The 21,712-nt window shown below is 38.0% G+C and overlaps 1 protein-coding gene across 1 annotated transcript in view; it reads left to right on the top strand.

Annotated features, from left to right (window-relative positions):
* Window positions 1–2,094: 2,094 nt before the first annotated feature.
* The window catches only part of Smp_048980 (putative multiple pdz domain protein), a gene marked incomplete at its 3' end in the record, with an annotated part of 34,466 nt that continues 14,848 nt past the window's right edge, over window positions 2,095–21,712 (top strand). The window contains exons 1-9 of the mRNA XM_018795770.1: window positions 2,095–2,196; window positions 8,808–9,184; window positions 9,566–10,096; window positions 11,739–11,899; window positions 13,572–14,047; window positions 14,660–14,769; window positions 15,869–15,952; window positions 17,593–17,737; window positions 18,449–18,515. Of these exons, the coding sequence (XP_018650049.1) occupies window positions 8,975–9,184; window positions 9,566–10,096; window positions 11,739–11,899; window positions 13,572–14,047; window positions 14,660–14,769; window positions 15,869–15,952; window positions 17,593–17,737; window positions 18,449–18,515 (1,784 nt within the window). The 5' untranslated portion in view covers window positions 2,095–2,196; window positions 8,808–8,974. The remainder of the gene's footprint in view (window positions 2,197–8,807; window positions 9,185–9,565; window positions 10,097–11,738; window positions 11,900–13,571; window positions 14,048–14,659; window positions 14,770–15,868; window positions 15,953–17,592; window positions 17,738–18,448; window positions 18,516–21,712) is intronic.

Raw genomic sequence — 21,712 nt, forward strand, 5'->3', positions numbered from 1 at the left:
GCTGTGGGACATCGGCAATGATGAACGTCCACAGATACTGTCGTCGGTTGCTCAGGTTGACCGTAAGTTGTCGTGTACCATAGGTGGGAATGACTGAGCCATTCGCAGCGCGTAGTCGAAGCATAGTGGCTTGAGACTTACTGTTACCGATAGGTACGACAGAAACTTGGGCACCCGTATCCACAAGGTACCTAGCGTTGGTGCGATAATCGTGCACGTAAAATAAACGGCCAACCTGAGGTGAAGTGCCGGCGAGTACGGCCGCATTTACTCGCCGGCTGAGAAGTTTCCCGCCTTGTATGAGCAGGGAGCTCGACAATGACGGGCACCGGCTCCGAAAGCACGGTGAAACCAGCACCAACCTGGACTCGCTTCCGAAACCGCCTTCTGGCGTGGCTTGGAAGATGCCCGCTTGGGGCGAGTCGTTACGGCTTTTCGAGATTGTGACCTGGGTCGGGGGACGTAGGGGGCTGGCACATTTGCGCGGTCTCGGAAACTGAGACGAGTATGGATACATCTGTCCCTATCCCCATGAGCCGGAGGTCGTCTAGCATCGAGATCAACGTTAGAACGGGAAAAACTAGCAACTAAATGGTCGCCTTTGGTGTTAACTCGTGCCAGAATCTTATCTGCTATGAGGGCCACCTTGTTGAGCGGGGTGTCCTCGAGCAGAGCCGTAAGGGTTGGCTGGATACTGACTGGTAAGGCTTCGAGCCACAACTCTTTGACTATCTCAGAGTCTGCTGTCGAGTTTCCTGCAAGGGACTGCAGGCGCGTGAGGTGGTGGCTCGGCTTAGCATCACCCATAGGGTGACGTGCTAAGAGAGTCCTCAATCGTTCCTCTCTTGATGGGAGGAAATGTCGAAGGATAGCATCCTTAAGACGGTCGTAAACGTTCGGAACGTTCGGATTGAGGACAACCTCACGGACAGCGGTTAAGTGATCCCCGGGCAATGATTCCAAAGCGTAGGCGTACTTTTGCCTTTGGTTGGTTATGCGGCGGATCTCAAATTGAGATTCCAGTGCCGCGAACCAGACTTCTGGATCATGAGGGATGAAAGGAACCGGTTGAAAGTTGATAACCTGTACCTCGGAGTCTATTATATTTATACTACTCTTATCGTTATCCACCATGGTAAGTTGCCAAGATATTATATATTGAAAAATATCAATACGAATATATGCAACAGATGTGGATAGATAAATAGACTCACCGGATTGATCTGGCTTGGAGAATTGGCCAAGTTTGACTTGTGCTCGATGGATTGGGTTACCAGCTGTATTGCGTGTTCCAACAACGGCTCACCAGTTGTTGTGCGTGTTCCAAATACGGCTCACCAGTTGTAGTGGATGTCGAGTCGTGGACGGACTATGATCACCACTACTATTCGATTACGCGTACAAATATGACTTGGTTCCCTTGATAGCCCGTAAACCAGAAGGCTTTACTAGTCCAGATCAAGTATATTTATTGGCGATCTCGTGGTATCGAAATAATACCGAGACGTGCCAAAGAGTACAAGCGAACAAGCAGTGCGTGAGCAAGCTCGAACCAAACCAGGCGGTATATGGAACAAGAAGTGAAACGGATACAGTTAAACAAATACAGTAAAACAATCTCTGGTACAATTGGTTACAATAATAATAATTGTTTCTATTATTCCAATCGTGTTCTTATCGAGACTGGCCGGTCACTACACGCTCGTGAACATTCGTTTAATTATTTACTTGTACTCAGTTCCAACACAAGATTTGGAGGTAGCACATGGAAACTAGAGATATAACACAACAGAATGGACTGTATGTTCACTTTTCACCTCTGGAGAGTAATTGAATACTCAGATTACCTGGCAGATGAGGTGGTTCAAGCGACTTTTCAGGGGTCCCTCAATAGGAAACTGTAATGAATCTTAATGACTCCGGACAGTATTTCACTATAATTTACTAATATTTCTTTTTCAATCAATAAATATGCATAGGTTCTCACACAGAGATATCAGTGCCCCACTGCTAATAGGTACGGAATCTTGATAAGCATAAGTTTCTCTTTTCCGCCTACAACTCTATGACTAATTGTTGTTGAAATTTGGAATTGATTTGGCGGTGGTTTTGATAGACTTTGCTACACTGTCTAGTTTTCAGTGTACCCGAGAGCTACAACGATAGTATTCATAGTTCCTGGAAATTACTTATTTCGTAAGTTTTTATCTTCTAAGCTTCGTCTCAAAGACACAATATGATATGTTGGTAAACGAAACTTTAGAAAACGTACTCACACATCCATTTCAAGGAATATTATGTGGACATAACTTGATGTTTATTTTTGTTGTTACTGAGAATCTACTAAAATGCCGAATACCTATTCTGTCTGTGTAATCAGGTTTAATCAAAACAATAGGGAGTGTCAAGTTACGATTTTGGAACTTCGTCACATTCGCATACATAGTGATTCCAGTGATTGTAGCCAATTAGACTTGTAAAACAATCATTATTAACGTTGTGCCAACACATTTGTGTTCATTAACACGTTTTCCATAATATATTACCCAGCTTGTGCTTGAACCATGCGTCACAGTATATACTACCTTCATACCGATATATTACTAGATTTCTAACCATTTTGTAACATAAAACAAGTACCTAATGAAATATTCCACTTTTTTGTAAACCTAGAATATATTGGCTGCCAAAAACATCGGCCGCCACTTGATTTTATCCGAAAGTATCCTCGACAATAATATTCTTTTATGCAGTAGAAATGTCTGGAGTAATTTGTCAACCTCAAGTAGTGTCTGACAAGGCTTTCCACCATCTACATTTTTGTTTAACTTCATCATAGACCTACTGCTGGGAACAACTTTCTCGTTGACTGAATTTTCGGGAATTGATCTACCAGGAGGTCCACTTATCCACTTAGAATGCGCAGATAACATAGTCCTGTTCAGTGAAGACGCTGATAAAATGCAGTCTTTTGGTAGCACTGAGTAACACTGCAAGGATGTTCGAAATGCTTTTCCCCTCTCCAAATGCAATTTGTTGCTCCAGAACTGGCCTGCGTCAATACCTGAACTAAGGATAGGGGGTGAAGTAGTCGGACGCGTTGATAACTTCATTTATCTTGAAAGTCTGATCAGACCTAATGGGTTAGTGTCTGAAGAAATCTCAGCACGGATTCAAAAAGCTCGCTTGGCTTTTGCCAACTTACGTCACCTATGGCGAAGACGAGATATCCGTCTATCAATTAAGAGATGAGTATACTGCGCAGCAGTTCGTTCTGTTCTACTTTACGGCTGTGAAACATGGTCGTTAAGAGTAGAAGATACTCGTAGGTTACTAGTATTTGACCACAGATGTCTTAGAAATATTGCTCGCATCTACTGGGATCACCAGGTAAGTAATAGTGAGGTTAGACACAGGGTATTAGGGAATGATGCTAAATCAGTTGATGAGGTGATGAATCTTCATCGACTGAGATGGTTAGGCCACGTGTTACGTATGCCTGAACTCAGATTACCACGACGCGCTATGCTGACTAGCGTAGGGGATGGTTGGAAAAGAGTTAGGGGCGGCCAAACCAAAACGTGGCATCAATGCTTGAAGTCACGAACTTCTAGTCTGAGCCATGTTGGTAGATACAGACTTATTTATTTATTTATTTATTTAAACATATATATTGGTACAAAAGGGCACCAGATACATATGCGCCACACAAAATAATGAAAGTAGGAAGAGAAAGGATGAAAAGATAAGGTGGACTGAAATGTACAACCAGAAGACTCTTTCAGTTAAGAAAGTTAGAACCATTCTTTATGAAGAAAGTAAAAGAAGGTTGCAGCAGGATCGCCACTGGCTTCTATTCTGAGCCATATCTGATAACGCCTCTAGCCACTGTGTTGCACCATCTCTCGGACCCCAGCCAGGGAGTCGTGAAGGACCAACAGAAGCTAGCCCTTTGCAGCTCTCTTTCATGCCACGACACCATGTCATACACTGACCTCCTCTCCGCTTTTTCCAACCAGTCCCAGAGTCGGCAAATAATGCACGACGTGGAAGTCTCTGGGACGACATTCGTAAAACATGTCCAAGCCACCGAAGTCGGTGTTCCAAGATGGTGACACCAATTAAATTATCGTCTCTGCGCCCGAACACACGATGCCGAACCTCTGCATTACTAACATGGTGTTGCCACTGAATGTCAGCAATCCTTCGGAGACAACGATGATCGAACACAGAGAGACGTCTAACATCCTCAACTCGGAGAGGCCAGGTTTCACAAGCATAGAGCAAAACTGCTCTCACCGACGTGTTGTAGATCCGACCTTTTACAGCCAGACTAACATCACGAAGGTGCCAAAGATGGCCCAGATTGGCATAAGCCGCTCTGGCTTTCATTATACGTGCATCAATCTCATCACTCACGCCCCCACCAGCACTTATATAGCTACCTAGATACACGAACTTCTCAACTACTTCAATCTGCTCACCATCTAGGGTGAGTACAGGATGAGAATCCTACCAGTCTTGTAGGAGTACTTTGCACTTGGAGGGTGCAAAGCACATGCCGTACCTGCGGACACTGATTGCCAACTGATTAAGTGCGGATTGCATGCCTTGGGCATTATCACACAGTAAGACAATATCATCCTCATACTCGAGGTCGAGAAGTCGTTCTCCAGGCAGCAGATCCACACCGCCATTACTTACATCCATCAGAGCTGTTTCCAGGATGTCGTCGATGGCAAAGTTGAAGAGGAATGGTGAGATTGGGCAACCCTGCCTAACCCCACTGCTCGAATGGAACAAGGGAGAAAGGTGGTTGTATGCCCTCACTCTGCCTGAGGTGTTCGTATACAGGGCCTTTAAGATGTTAATGAACTTCTCAGGCACACCCTTCTTCAATAGACAGTCCCAGAGAACAGTCCTGTACAACGAATCGAAGGCAGCCCTGATATCAAGAAACACTACGATTGTTGGCCTGCGATAAGTATGACGGTGTTCTAACATTTGGCGGAGGGTGAAGATGTGATCGATGCATCCTCGACCAGAACGAAAACCAGCCTGCTCCTCTCGAGTCAATCGTTCTCGGGTTTTAAACAACCTACGAAGAATGACAGAAGCCAATAGTTTGGACGCGATCGGAAGTAGACTTATCCCCCGATAGTTGTTACAGGAACAACGTGAACCCTTTTTAAAGATAGGGACGACTATTGACTCATTCCATGATGTTGGAACACTTTCTAGCTCCCAAACCTTTCCAAACAACACAGTTAATTCCTTAGTCAGAAGGCCACCACCATCTTTAAAAAGAGCCGGAGGTAAGTCATCTGGGCCAGGTGATTTGTAACGTTTCAAGAGTTGGAGTTCCATGCGAACTTCCGCCTCGTTTGGTGGATCAGTCGTCACCGGCCATGGGGGGCAGGACAAACTGGTCGATGTTGCCGGAGCAGCAGGCCAGTTGAACTGCCCTTCGAAAAATTCCGCCCATCGTCCAAGACGTCGAGAGATGTTAGTGATTGTTTCACTCACACCAGACTTCTTTCTGCCAGTGGTTCGGATGAGTTGGAAGAGCTTCCGGCAGTTACCAGATGCAGCTTCTGCTTCCATCTCATTAGCACGCTCCGACCACCAGGCTTCCCGGTCCTTACGCAAGCTTTGCCCAATTTCATTACGTAACAGCCTTCGTTTGTGGTCATACTCACGGTCACCCGGAGTAGACCGACGGGCTTCGATCAGTTGTAAGGAGCCAGAAGAAACCCAGTGCTTGTAAGCGGGACGTTTCGCGAAGCCGCAAGCGGCTTTACTCGCCATTTTCATGGCGTCATGAAGGTGCAACCAATGCTCATCTATGCCTTTCGGTGGTGTGGTAGCTAGCCTAGAAGCTAGCTCCGCTCGATACTTACTTGCAACAGAAGTTGCAGTCAGTTTACTAACATCGATCCGTTGATGGCGGTCAATCCTTCGGCCACTGAAAAGTAAGGTAAGATTGGCGCAGACCAGGGCATGATCAGACTCCAGATAAGTACTCCAAAAGGAGCGGCAGTCTTGTACACAACCACGCCAGCGGTAGCTGATCGCGATGTGATCAATCTGAGTCCAGGTTTGGGATGCAGAGGGAGGACGCCAGGTGGCACACCGGCGATGACTGTGCCGGAAGTTAGTGCTGGCCAGAAACAGGTTGTGGTCTGTGCACAGTTGCAGCAAACGGTCCCCGTTATCTGTCCTGCGACCAACAAGTCCCCATAGGCCACCTAAACGACTCTCTTCTGTGCCTAGACGCCCGACCTGTGCATTCAAGTCTCCGGCTAGTACTACAATATCTGTCGAACGCGCTTTCTGGAGAAGAACTGTTAACTGATGGTAAAACTGATCCTTGATTGCATCCGGGCTGCAATCTGTCGGGGCATAGGCGGAGATAACGAAAAGACACCGTTTCTCACGCCGGTTTCTTCTCACTTTGATGGAACTTTCTAATCTAACAGCACATAACCGACTGTTAGTGGGGATCCAATCGATTAGTGCTGCCTCAGCCCTAGCGCTTAGTGCGACACCAACGCCAGCAAGACCAGACGAAGATGCCACAGGGTCCCCGGATAAGCGCACGTGAAACAAGCTTTTCGAGGCGACAGATGGAGAGCGGATTTGTAGTACTTCACTAGAGTCTTGAATACGGGTCTCGGATAGACAGCAAACATCAACATTAAGACTTTCTAAAGACAAAGCCAGCCCCATCTGTTGTGTGATCTGCATTAGTGTGCGAACGTTGGTTGGGGTACGCGTGACTATCGTAACCAATGGTTGGAGACTCTGTGTTACATGGCTCAGAATCGATCACAATGGCGTAGATGTATAAACTCTCTGTCTCCCCTTAAACCTTGAGATTAAAATTGCTTCATATCTGTCTTTCTGTACTATATCCTTATATACAACCTTTTTTATATATTGCCACCACTAAATTAACTACTTCTATGAATTCGGTGTTCATCTTGTGGTGCTAACGAGGTATGGAAACTTGGAACGATGCATATGCGTGCCTGGTCCTACTTTGTAGCTGACTGACTGACAGACACAAACATTAGTTATGGAAAAACAGAAATGGAGGAAACAGTGATGAAGAAATGGATGCTGCGTTGATTTCTAAATAATTATGTGGAAATGTTTTAGAATGACATGCAGGATGATCGGATTTTTGATATTATGTAGAACAGTTGTCTGCAGCTTTTTGGATCGCTAGGAGATAGGACTCTAAGACTGTATGTTTTCACGAGTAAAATGAACTACGAAAAATCAGATTATCTGAATTGTTAAGGCTACAAGCAGCATTGAAGACAATTACTACTACCACTAAGGAAATCACTATTAAAACCTAATTTGAAAACATCAGTCCTGACTAGCCAGTTGTTAATGTAGTCCTGAAATAGACAGTTTGCGCCATATGTAGCACTGCCGGTCGATTAATAAGTATCTTGAGATGTAGGTTCGTTGGTTCTCCCTAGTGATTGTAATATTTAGATACTGATGGTTAACACCAAAATACTACTTGGACTCGATCGTTGCTATCTTAGAAGTTTCCGCGACGTGTCTTACATATAACAAGGCAAAGATTGGCAGTCTTTTCATAATAAAATCACCGGTTGAGCAGTCTTAAAGTCAGTCGTAAAGTATCAATCGGGGAAGTTTCTGATTGGTAGTATCTGCCGAGTAGCGATATTTGCTCCTTAGTTAGTGTTTTCGAAGTTAAAGCGGCAAGTAAATTCGTTTATCTACATTTAATCTATGGAAATTTTGTTTATTTATCTGTTTTTTCCTCTCATACCTTACTTGTTTTCACTACCACCGATCCTCTTTTGCTCTGTAACTAGTTGTAATTTAAATTATTTATTCACTTAAACACATAAATATTGGTACAAGGGGGCACCAGGTATAAATGCGCCACACAAATCTTATTTGATTTGTGTGAGGGCTATGATACTGCCAAGGTGCCCAAACTGAAGCAGGTGGTTTTCTTAGAGGGCCACACCCGGAGCCTTTGACCTAAGGGTCTGATCCACAAGGCAGTGGAGCATCGTTAGGAAATGCAGTCCCATGGTAGCCGGTGACCAACGATTGATTCATACTCCATTTGTTCCCTCAGGATACTGGAGTCCATGTGCACCATTGGTTCGGAATCAGGGTTTTCCAACTCCCTTAGGTGGACTTTCCGTGTCCACCGACCCGGTTAAAGCACCGGACCCTCGCTTTTCGTCCTTTCAATTTCGTAAACAACAGTAATGCCACGAGAAGGCAGTGAGTAGGATTTCCCTGGCAGTGGCTATATGCGGAGGCCATGTGAGAGCATTTCGAGAGGGAGAGCGGACTTTCCCAATTCTCGGCCGTACCAGGGCATCGTGCTAGTTATTTAACTGAAAAGGATATGCTAGTGGTTCTAATTATTAGTTCTCTGAGTCAACAGTACATATGGCTACGAAACTTTTCTAATTCTGTCGGTATCAGTGATTCATTTCCAAACTTCGGTGAAACGCATATCTTCTATATTTTCTGGTTTGTTTTTCAAATTCAGTGGAAAACAACTTAATTCTTGTTTTCAAGTACTGTTTGATCAGACAAAGTTAAGTATTCAAGGAAATACTGCTTCAATGAGTTTAAATGATTTCAACTTTTAATCATCCCACTTCATAAATACTACATTGGTTAAAATGTCGTATGTCGTATGCATGTGGAGCAATAACTTTTGGTTAAACTTAAATGTCTCTTAACTCACACACGCATGCACTTTGTATTGATGCTTTCTATATTTTTTTTAATTTCAGGTCTGTTTGGAGAAGATTTATGACATCTAATTTTTTCGAGGAAAGATAATGCACAATCCAAAAAAGTTTCACTATTCATTTTGCTTATGATTGTCTTATGGTCTGGCTTTGGTGCTTAATATTTGTCCATCGACCCAGGTCAACTTCATCGAACCTCCACTTTTGTTATGCAGACTGGAAGTTGTTGCGATGACAGCACAGGCAGTGTTGGTGGAGATAGTGAAACAAATACGACAGTTGCCAGTAGTCCCGGTCTTGACCTTCCTGTTACCAAAGGTTCCCCATTATTACCAGAACCTCCTGAACATATTATTGCAACTCAACTCCCAACTTACGACAATTTAACATCAACTTTTAGAAAAGGAATTTTTAAAATGGTCAGTTTTTAATAAATATGTGTAAATAAGTTATAGTAGTTTGTAGTCAGAGACGTTTAGATGATTATGTAGCACTGAACTGTAAAGTAGGGAAGAAACGAATATATAAGACTGAAATGTGACGTGGCGATAAATCACATTTTCATGTAATCATTTTTGTTTCTTGACTTTGGTCTTGCGTTTTAGCAGTAAATGAATAAATTATGGGTCTAGAACTGTTCTGTAGCGTTCATGGGCCAAATAAACCGAGCTTATCTCTTGTCATGCATAGTAATGTAATGCCAGAACCTAGGTAATACAGTTGGACAACACCTGTTTTTCTGAGTCTCACACCCTATTGTATGTTGTTATTGGGTTTCTTTATGTTTGCTCGTTTTTCAGGAGAGTACCATCAGCTCGACGTTACAAAACACAGCCACCACTAATGCATGTGAATCTTCAACCCCTAAATTTGCTAAAGCAGCTTGCGATGCTTCTATCTTAAATCCATTCTCTAACCCTCCATCTTTTGAGCCACCAAGTTTGCCTTATTCCTATTCAGAAAACATTACATCTGGTATCCCCAATTACCCTTTACAATTTACTCCAAATACATCTACATCTTCATCTTTTCCTTCTCCTGGATCAGCTTTCACGGAACTTCATCCAAAAATCGGTCCATGCAGTAAATCTCATTTTGTTCAACCTTCAGCAATATCATCTATGTCACCTAGGTTGATTACTAAAGAAGATACTCATCCAAACTACCCTACTAGTACTTCTGTTCATAACCAAAATGAGGTGTCATCTAGTAATCCCAAAAATGTGATTGTGAAAAAGTATTTGTGTCGTACATGCGGTCGAACACATGATTCCATGTCTCCTCATATTTATAATTACACACAAACAGTGGATGCGGATCTCTGTTGTACCGTGAGTTTTAAATTCATCATATGTAATGTTACTATTCAACAAATTTTATGATGTATTCACAAATCTACAGACCTCATTTCTCTTTTACTGTCGTCATTGTATTTCATAGTTGTCACAGTTTCAATAATTTCGACACATGAATTTCAACTAATGGGCCACGGATTTAAATCTTACCCAGCTCATCTAGGTTCGAATAACTAATTGGTACCACTCCCTATCATCCTTTAATTAGGGGTTTAGATGAAATCTAGAAACAGCCTATTCTGTTACTTATAAAGTCATTTCAAGTATTTGATGGCACTGTAGTTAAATAGTATTTAAATCTCGTAATTTTAAGTTGAAAATCTCGATCCGGGTAATTTGTATTGTGAAATTTATACTTATTTATTTACTCAGTCTCTTTTTTTACTAACTATACTAGTCGTAGGGTATTACTAAACAGAATTTGTTCCTAACCAAATAAAATGCAAAGATTCATAATTTTTTTAGTCTGAGCCCCATGAAAATCTTTCAACTCATAGGTTACGTACATCTGGTTTTTTTGTGAGTTATGGTGTTAGAAGTGTTTTATTCTATTTTCATTTTGGACATCTGAACAGCTATGGTTTTACGACGGTTTATCAGTTCTTCATTTGTACCTCCTAGAAGGACATCAAGATGATTTACCGGTCTGCTATAGAATAGAATAGCTAGTAATAAATAGTTTCTGAAAGTTATTTAGGCCCATTTTGGGAATGGTCAGCTACTCCGGCGCTTTAACCGGGTTGGTGGACACGGAAAGTCCACCTAGGGGAGTTGGAAAACCCTGATTCCGAACCAATGGTGCACATGGGCTCCAGTATCCTGAGGGAACAAATGGAGTATGAATCAATCGTTGGTCACCGGCTACCATGGGACTGCATTTCCTAACGATGCTCCACTGCCTTGTGGATCAGACCTTTAGGTCAAAGGCTCTGGGTGTGGCCCACTAAGAAAACCACCTGCTTCAGTTTGGGCACCTTGGCAGTATCACAGCCCTCACACAAATCGAATGAGATGTGTGAGGCGCATATGTATCTGGTGCTTCCTTGTACCAATATTTATGTGTTTAAATAAATAAATAAATAAATAAATAATAATAATAATAATACAGCTACTCAGAAGTAACATGTAAGACCTCCTATTTAGTAATTTATTATGTATAGCTTTGAATGGTTGTTCCCTGAAGTTTCACATTATATGCCCTTCGTTCTTACCACTATTTAAAAGTCCTTCTGTTACAGATTATCTTGGTCATTGCTCATAATATCCAGTGATAAGAGTATTAACCCTATCCAACAGTTATATCTCAGTGATCTACGTTTACTCACCTCCCAACTACTGAAGCACAGATCTAACTCTAGGTGTCTCATTTCCGCCTATTCGGTTGGCTGAACGTGAATAACCCCGATTTACAATCTGGTGTGTTATACTTTATGTGGTCTTTTAGTCTTAAAAAGAGATCTTTGCATTTTATTTCGTTCCCATGTAAAATTATTTCTTTCTGTCTGTAAATAGCGCATCTTTAATTAATTTATAGATATATTGTTCCAAACTACTTGATATTTAACATTCAACAGAAATACTAACCCAAATAATTTTTTTGCATCTCTTTACATTTCAGCTATGTCGACAACCCTTAGTTGATCCATTAGATACCAAGTGTGGTCATACATTTTGTTCTCCTTGCTTAAAAAATCATCTAGCTGTCCAAGCACTTTGTCCTGTAGACAAGCAAATTATCAATTATTTACAGTGTCAACAAGCTTCTAATATTGTGAAACGGTTAGTAGCTATTTGAATTATTCATATTGTTATTTCATTATTACTTGATACATTGAAATCAATGATTATCAGTATGTTTTCTTCAAAGATTATTGTTTAGAATCAGAAAATAAAATCTTAATGTTATACGGAGTATATTGAAATTATTTTGATGTAATCTTGTAACAAATGTATTGCCTGTTAACAATAATCGTTGTACGTTAACTAAGTGACATTTAGAAAACAAATAAATATTAGGATAGTCATTTAGTTAATTTTGAGTAGGACGTCAAGTTATTTTCCATGTCATATACATGTGCTATTAGACGTTCATTTTTAAAAAAATGAAGTTGAGGAGCAAGTGATATTTACTTACAGAATTTAAAAGAATTAAAAGACATGTGGTATATTACAGTCGTCTTCTGGAATTCAATTTTCCTTAATAATGACTTTTACTAGTGTTTCCGATAGACATGCTCCCAAATACCCTGCTACGGCTAAGGGTGGCGAAAATCCGCTCTCCCTCTAAATGTTCTCACATCTCTACGTGTAATTAGCCAATGTTAGGGAAGTCTTATTCACTGCATTCTCACGGCAAGTGCGTTGTTTACGAAATTGGGAGAACGAAAAGTGAATGTCCAGCTTTTTGACTGGGTTGGTGGATACTGAGGGTCCACCCAGGGGAGCTGAAAAACCCTGATTCCAAACCATCGGTGCACATGGGATCCAGAATTCCAAAGAAACAAATGGTGTACGGACCTATTATTGATCTTCGGCTACCATGGGACTGCATCTCCTTATGTTGCTCCACTGTCGTATGGATCAGACCTGTAGGTGAAAGACTCGGGCTGTGGCCCCCTGAGAAAACTGTCTGCCTTGGTATGGGCACCGGGAAAGTACCTCAGCCCTCATATACGAATTTTATGATCACTACTTTGTATGGTGTATATATATTTTTGTTCCCTATTTGTGACAATGTGCTTAAAGAACGTGAACCTAGATTACCTACATATTAGGTAAGGTTGCCTAATCTAAAGCAGTATTCTATGATCCAACTATCGTGATGTATACGTATATATACATGTGTTTTTTGCTGTTTCTGTCATTATTTTTTACTCTCTAGACAAATTATTATTATCATTAGCTTTATTCAATATTATATTTCTGGTACAATATAGAATTCTCACCACAATGTATTTCAACAAGTTTCCGTTTCTTAATTCTTGGTCGATCCTGACGACAAATGTTGAGTGATCGCCAGTTAGAAGTTAGCAGTCCAGTCAATGGAAATCTAAATAATAGACATTTTTTTCGCTGCATACTGCCAGCAACCACGATGTCTCTAACTGGGCCTTTGTAACTTGTACAACGAAAATTTGTACACCTTTCAGAAACGCACCTGAATGGGTTATGTGATTAATAGCCATAATGATGTATTAAAACAAACAAAATCAGATAAATTGTTGAAATATCTAGATGACAGAAACAGGTAACCCAGATGTTCAGACAGGCCGCCGTAGCTATGACAAACCGTTTATCATGTAGTGAGTTTAATGAAGGTCATAAGATGTTACAAAATACATTTTTGTTATATTTTAGTCATAGGATCAACGCATTCTTGATAATAACTAAGGTTACTTCTGTACAAATTTATTCTAAATTGATAATTACATTGTATTTTTCTTTCTTGTAGATTATTAGACAAGCTATTAGTTGCTTGTCCTAATTCACCTACCTGTGATAGTATAGTTTATCGGTCAAATCTTGAAGAACATTTACGTGAATGGTGTGTCGGTGTACATTCATGTAGTGCAATAAAATCAACCTCTCGTACAGTACAACAACATAATCAATTCAAAAATGTCTTCTTATCCACTTTTATTGGAACTGAATCATATGATTCAAATATGTTACAACCAATAGTATCTGATTCAACAAGATGTCCCAGGATAATCGACTCACAAAATGCTATGAAAAATAATCTTTTAGCACAGGAACAACAAAATATATACTACCATAATTCAAATAATGAATCCAATTCTAGTTTTGTTTATCCAAATCAATATATAAAAGAATTTTCTCATATTTATCCATCAGTTACACGAATAGAAATGGATAAATTAAATAAAACAAACTACGATCCAAGTCTACCATCTGTTGAAGAATCCTGTATGTTTGCTTAAAATTGTCAGTTTTGAAAAGAGTATTAAAAATTTTCACTGTCTAAAGTATTAATTGTCATCATTCCTACTATTGTTATCATGATTAGCAAGAGGGAAATCAAACTCTAATGATGACTGCTCACGAAACTAGATTGTCGGTTCAAATTTTAGAATAAACTGATATCAAAGACTGGTTTATTTACCAGAATAACAGGGTTTCCTTACGAATAAAATAATGTTCACGTTATTGGGCATGAACGACTGAAGAGCACCGATGTTATAGGTCACTGATACCACAACAAAGTCATTACCTGACAATAAGGCTTAATTTTTACTGGAAATATTAGAGAACTTGAAAACTATAGAAATAACACCGGTTCACATTTAGTCTCTTAGTTGGTTTTTTTGTCTTTGTTATCTGACTTTAAACACTGAATAGGAATTTTTACTGATATTGTCTATGTTCTCAGCGTGACTAAGCTCTTGAAGTTGATATTTTATTTTATAATAAACATAATAATTTCTCTTATTCTTGATGTATAAAATAATCTGCAGTCATTTTCTAAAATTCTTTTTGTTATTAGTTTTAATCATATAAATACATTACTCTAACTTTCAGCTGATTCACCAACTGTATATGAAGGTGTTCCTGTCTCAATTTTAATTTATCGTCCAACTGACTGTATGGATTTAGGTTTCACATTTGTTGGAGGTATTGATACACCTCTTGTAAGTGATAACTATTTTTGTCTTTATATTGTATAAATGTCTATTATGTCCTCTTTTTTGTGATAGATTTGTTCAGATGCTTTGGAAATCCTCTGAAATACTAATCATTGAATTTACGGGATGTCGAACTGAAAAATCATGATAATTCACAGATTTTGATTTTGATCAATTTTCGATTTAGTACAATCATCATTTGAAAATATCAGTGGATGGATACTTATATTTGATCTCGTTTTACCTCATACATCAAGCACGATAAAAATACCGAATAATACGAAAATTAAAATAAATGTATATCTGTTCCAATCGCCACACATTATGTTAGTATAGGGAGAGGGAAACCAATAAAAAGATAAGGAATGGATTTAGAAAAATAATAATAGTAGCAGAAAACTAAATACGGTTAATGTATCTTAAACGGCATGAATGAAAAGTTTGAAACACAACTAAGATCAAATTGTAACTGTATGTAAAAAAGGAACTTATCATCAACAGTGTAACCGATTTTAAACCGTACCATCCAAAATATCTAACCGTTGACTGTGACTATTTTGCTGACCCTAAATAAAAAAAAAACTTGCTTTGAGTAAAGTTATTTCTTGATTTGCCGACTACTAGCATCCTTCCAACCTACTGATATTGTAGCTTGGATAGTACATCAGGACAGATAGTGGTCTGGTACGCATAAAATATACAACTAAATCATTTAAATAAGATTTACATTCTCATCAACTAATTTATCATTTTTATTTGGCACTATAAGTTTAATCAACACTATTCAGGTAATGACTCAATTTAAAGGTACCTATGAAAAGTCTTATCGAACTGCACAATTCCTCTAATTTCAGAGGCCATGTATCACATCCATAAAATAATACACAACGGACTAGTAGGGAATGTGTCCAGCAATTGATAACCTAATAAATATCTAGCTTTATGATAAAAGTGACATAAATTGACGAACGCTATTTGTTACTCTATAGATTGCAAGTTCTCAACCTAATTATAAAATGAGTCTTTAATATTCAAGTTTATATGAGTTTCCCCAGTACTCATGTGCAGATATAAACGCGATTGCTGACCGTCTTTTTTTTCTTAGGCATGCATACTAATTCAAGAAATCTATTTAGATGGACCTGTTGCAACAGATGGACGTCTTAGACCAGGAGATCAGTTGTTAGAGGTAAATACAGAATGGGATGTTACCCTTTTTTCTTAGATTAGTAATTATAGAATAAAAGTAATCACTCAAGTTTTCTCTGACTAATCTTTTGTTACATACTGTTGGAGAATTTTCTTAGAATTTCTATCAGAAGTCCACCTAAGTTAATACATTTTTCACAGAATTTCATGTTTCATGTAGGAAATATGTGGACAAATGAATATATCATGTTTTTATAAGATGGTTTACAGTTTATTATTGTCTCTAACCCCGCTTTTCGTGATTACCCACAAAAAGTGATATTAATGGTACCCAACTTATTTACTTCCCGACCGTTGCTGCTACCTTGACGTGGTGGTCTGGCTTGCCTATCGTAATGAACTAATCGAGCTATACTGGCTGGAACAATCGTTCCTCACGGTCCTACCATGCCAGACAGGTCGGTTCAAGAGCGGTAAGACTAAAAGCAACAAACCCAAGGTCCGAGGGTGAAGTACTGCTGACTGTACAGATGTGTAACTGCAGTAAGGTGTTTCCTCCAGACAACCAGCATAACAGCAATGCTGCCTTTCCAAAAGGAGGGGTGGGGTTGGAAAAGGCTGAACTTAAAAATACAAACCTTATCCCACGTATTTCCGTCTCCGTCGGTAAGGTCTCAAGTACAGAGCTACTCACAAAAAGGTCGTGTGTGACCAGCCTGAAGCAGTTGTCCGCTGGACACTGTGGTTACGTCCTTATGTCACTAAGACCACCTCTAACTCATTTTCACTTTCGGATACCTCTAGAAGAACCCTTCCATGGTGTGGGCACTCGGGAAGTGATAACCACCCTCATACCTCCAACAGCACTCAATATGACTGACTTACCTATGTACGCCTGTTACCCCTCGTTGAGGAGCATAGGCCGCCAATTATCATTCTCTGCCCAACTCTGTCCTGGACAATCCTTTTCAGTTACTATCCTCAAACTTGTTGGGGATGTATTTTTTGAGTTTTCAGAGTAAGACGTAATATCAATATTTAAGGTCCAGGGCTGTTTGTCTAGGCCATATCAGAAACTGTGTATCTTCTTAGAGTCTTCACAAATATTTAATGATCGGTCGAGGAAAACTACATACATATGTTCATTATGTGCATCTATTTACTGTTGATAGAAATGTGACAGATTTTAATAATGAGCTCTTTAAGCTCTTACCACACTGTCAGTCTGTAGTTATCGTACCTAAATAAACGCCTTAGAAGTTTTAGTAGATTTTTTTTCTAAACTGCTAAACATTAGACCTGACATTTCTGGTAAAAGGGCTTTTGAATTCCTAATGGTGGTTGTAGTTTACTCTATATTCATATTAGCCAACTAGTGTTAAAACCACTAGTCTCCATAGACTAGATACCTCAGTTTAAACTTTCCTGGACAAGTTGAACTCTTCAGTCTGTTACAGACTTCATTATGAATCGTCAATTTAGTCGGGTTGGTCGATTATGAGGATAATTGTGTCTAAAGAAAATACTGCAAAGATTCATGTATTAGTGATAATATACTTAATCTTGTCTTCTAATACCCACTCATTCAATCATAATTAGATTCATCATATTACACTTCTCTCTACAGTGTGAATTTGTTTTTTTTCAAAATGATTATTCTTTTATACCACTTAATAATAGGTGAACGGCAACTTATTGACCCATGTTACGCATGCTGAAGCACAGAGCATTTTGACCATCCCATCATCAGTAGTTCAATTCACTGTTTTCCGTGAACCAGTTTCCTTAAATGCACAACATCAATCACAACCTCAATATCACCAAGGTGATAATTTTTGAATTATTATTGTTATTATTTTGTTTATATACTTTCTATCAGTGTTCTATTTTAAAGTCAGAAGTGTTTGCTCATCGACAATGTTCACTTAATAGCTCATATAATTTAATCATTTTGATCATGACTTCATAAACTACTCCACCTACTGAACTAATCAACGATTGTCATTACTTTCTCGTGCACAGTAAATTTGGCGCATGCCTAATACACAAACATACTGTATTACTGAATTTCATTCTACTATTATTACTCTTATAGGGAGTATTAGCGGTCCACAGAACTCGAAAACGTATTGGTTGTCATGTGCCAACTAAACCCTTTGTCCAGAGTTTCGTACTAATTGTCGCAAACTGCATATATATATATATATATATATATATATATATATATATATATGCATATAATACAACAACTGTTTTTCAAGTTTCATGTGTTCTGTGTATAAATAATAATAACATTAGTAATAATACTAGTACTGTTTCACTTCATATTTTCACTTCATTTCCCTTGTTAGTCAATAATCATTAGTATGTTGTTTTTTGTTCAGAGATAGCAAAACATTTATTCATATGAAAATTCCCATCTAATATATATATAACTTCCTCTGTTCTCCTTACTATACTTAGAATGTACATTATGTAACTTAGTATTGTATATTTTCCTTTGTTCAATATGTACCATATGCGTTTCGATAAAAAGAAATATTCTACGTTAAGTTATGCAAACGTCAAGGGAAAGTTCTTGGAATTAAACTTGTCGGAAAAAAGTGAGTGATTCATGTTAAACATATATATTCAATAAAATGGTTATTTAAAAAGAATGTTTTTTGGTTCACAGTAAAATACATTGTTTGGAGCTTATACTATCAAGAAATCCGTGCAACTTATTGATTAGAGAGATAGTGTCTTTGGAACACTTCATAATTGACATTTTTTCTTATTATATGACATTTGTAGAAGGAAAAAGAGGTGGAAAAGAAAATACTTTGTCGTTTTATAACTTATCAAATTGTATATTTCATCATTCGTTTGATGCTCACTCATCCATGCAAGATAAATCTCACTGAAGATTTTTTTATGGAAATTTAGTTTGCCAGACAATGTTCATTTGTCATCTCCACACTTTCCATGCGCCATATATCGTTTCACTGGTATCAAAATGAAAGCAAGAAGAACCTCATAATCTTTTTAATTAGCACAAGTGTAGTCGATATATATTACCCTACTTACTCTTAACTGTGGAATGGGATGCTGATCACAGTATTGAATAATATGGAAATATGTGTACCACTGCATCCTGACTTCGTTTGCCAAAGGTTTCATGCTCTCTACCAGATCTAAATGTCCCAGGTTTCATGTTTTCATATAGGATCGTAGAATAGCACTACTGATGAGTCTGAGGCTTGGATGAAAAGGTTCCATAGTCTCTGTCTCTTCTGTTTATCCACCCTATGTCAATGCATGATAAAAATTGTCTTCAGATCGATTGCATCTTCACAAAAATCAGCTAACTACACTTTGTGTGTAAAATTCGTTGTTGAATTCAAAACCCCGAATCATTTTGTACCTGGAAATTTACTCTTTTAATGTAGACACAGGAATTCCAATTCTTATCTTTTAATAACTTAAATATTTCGATTCAACTATTAAAAGTATTAAAAAATACAATTTAATTTTTACTGTCCAAACTTTATATCAATAAAAATTAGTAATGACAACAAACAACTGTTACTAACTAATCATTGTTCATGTCATCAAACAATCTTCTATAAAACATGTACTAAAAATAGTTTTCATCGATCAACTCTTTCATGGATTTATTCGGATGATGTCCAAGCGGACAATAAATATGTCATAATCAAACAATTAAGCTCAGAGTAAACAACATATACGAAACATCTAACTGTCATGCATGTTATCCATTTGGGCTGAAATTGATTAAGTACTTTCAATGTGTTCATTTTTCAACGAACATTGGCGAATGTTATTTACATAGGATATGTTCAATTTGTTTATACGCTTGTGACAGAGATTTTATTATAAAGAAAAATTCATTATAGGTTCACCTGAATCCATAATGTATGTCCATAATTTTGAATATGCGGATATTTGAATTAATGTCTCCCGCCATTCAATAGCTCTAATAGTGATCTGAATGTGTGATAAAAGTTGTCCTTGAATTAAAACAAAATCTTCATAAATTCTCCATCTAAATAATAATATTGTTATTGTATTCTTCTTAGATGAAAGTAGTGTAAATTAATATCGTCTAAAAAACACACACACATTTAGAGTCGATACTTTTGAATATTATTTTCAATCAACAGCCATAGAGTTAAAACGTTAATAGCAGATATCACTTGGATTTAAATGTAAACTACTGTTTAACTTAACTATGCATTTGTTTACACAGATTTTCTCATTCTAATCGTATTAATGTTTTATATTATTTAGTTCAAGTTGAGTGATCAATCGATGTATTTATGATTCTGTTTAAATGTAATTCGTGTCTTAGTAAAAGTCTATACTTTCTCATAGTTTATAATTTAGGACTATTTTTAATCAGTCTCTGTTGACATGCATTCATTCAGAGAAGATTGCTTCGATATAGCAATTTAGTCGTTAGGTTTTAGTAAATTTAGATTGTGGCTAACAGTGAAAATCATTAAGCGCATTGACGTTTTAAGTGATAGGTACTGATTTTGAATTTCAGTATGTTAACATTGACACAGAGATGAAAGCACATCTAGCTGACAAGTTCCAAATAGAACGTAACTTAAGTCTTGAATTCCGCTGCTACCCACAGTCCAAACAAATGAATAACCTCATATCTGTGTAAACAACAATGCCTTGCGTATTTTGTAAGCCAGATACACGATATTGACTGTTGTACTCTACCATCATTTTAGTTCACGCATTTAGAGAAAGGGTACTTTATTGTTTTTTTTGAGTCTTTACTAAAACTGATAAGTTAGCTACTTTGGAAGTTACTACCTATTTAAATGTAGGCTTAAATGTAACACCAGAAAACCTTTCATATAATATTTACAGTTTGCATTGATATTGTAGTTTTATGACGTAACCGGTAAATTTGATTATTAAAATTCTTTGAAAAAAGATGTGCACATATGAATTAATTCGTAAACATGTAGTTTTGTAGTTTATTAACCCATTTCAGTGCCTGATATAATTTAACGGCTGCACCATAAGTTTTCCGATTATTTTAACATATATGCTTTGATTTGTTATTTACTTAGTTTAAATTTCATGGTCCTTGGTGTCTCTTCACAAATTTTTGTGCCTCTTGTAACATCCATAACAGTAACAATGGCATAACTCAACGTTTTTTCGGTTTATCCTTGATTGAATACATCATAAGTTTTTACATTGTTGATGCCGATTTTTAAAAATAAACGTTATTTTAGTTAGTCAGAATGATTGTTACCTCAGAATCGTTTTTTAAAATTTGGTCATTCATTACCAACGTAAAGTCTATCACAAATATGTATTAGCCCAAGTTGCCTTATCACCACTTTTGCATAACAAGATAAAATTAACACGATGATTAGCAAAAAGGATTGAAATAATGTGTTAGCAATGATAATGAAAGACTAAGCATTGAGAATATGCTTTGTTTACCAAACTGACTTGCTATGCTAGCTGCTCTACAAGCGAATTGGAAAAAGACGAAAGGGTATCCTAAGTTATGCATATAATCAAATCATAAAGCTATCGACTACTGAAATAAACTTTATCTTGTAAAAGTCAACAAGATATTTGTAATTTATAGATGAATAAAACCTTGGGTGATATTGCTAGAGACTTCGGGTAACATGGCTTAGAATCGTTTACACTGGCTCAGATGCATTAATTCTTTGCCCCTCCTCCTTAAAACCTGAGTCCTAAAATTGCCTTATAGATTTCTTAACTTCCCTTATACCTAGTCTTTTCTACTACTGTTAAC

Source organism: Schistosoma mansoni, chromosome 2 (assembly GCF_000237925.1).
Source record: "Schistosoma mansoni strain Puerto Rico chromosome 2, complete genome".
Classification (NCBI taxonomy): Eukaryota; Metazoa; Platyhelminthes; class Trematoda; order Strigeidida; family Schistosomatidae; genus Schistosoma; species Schistosoma mansoni.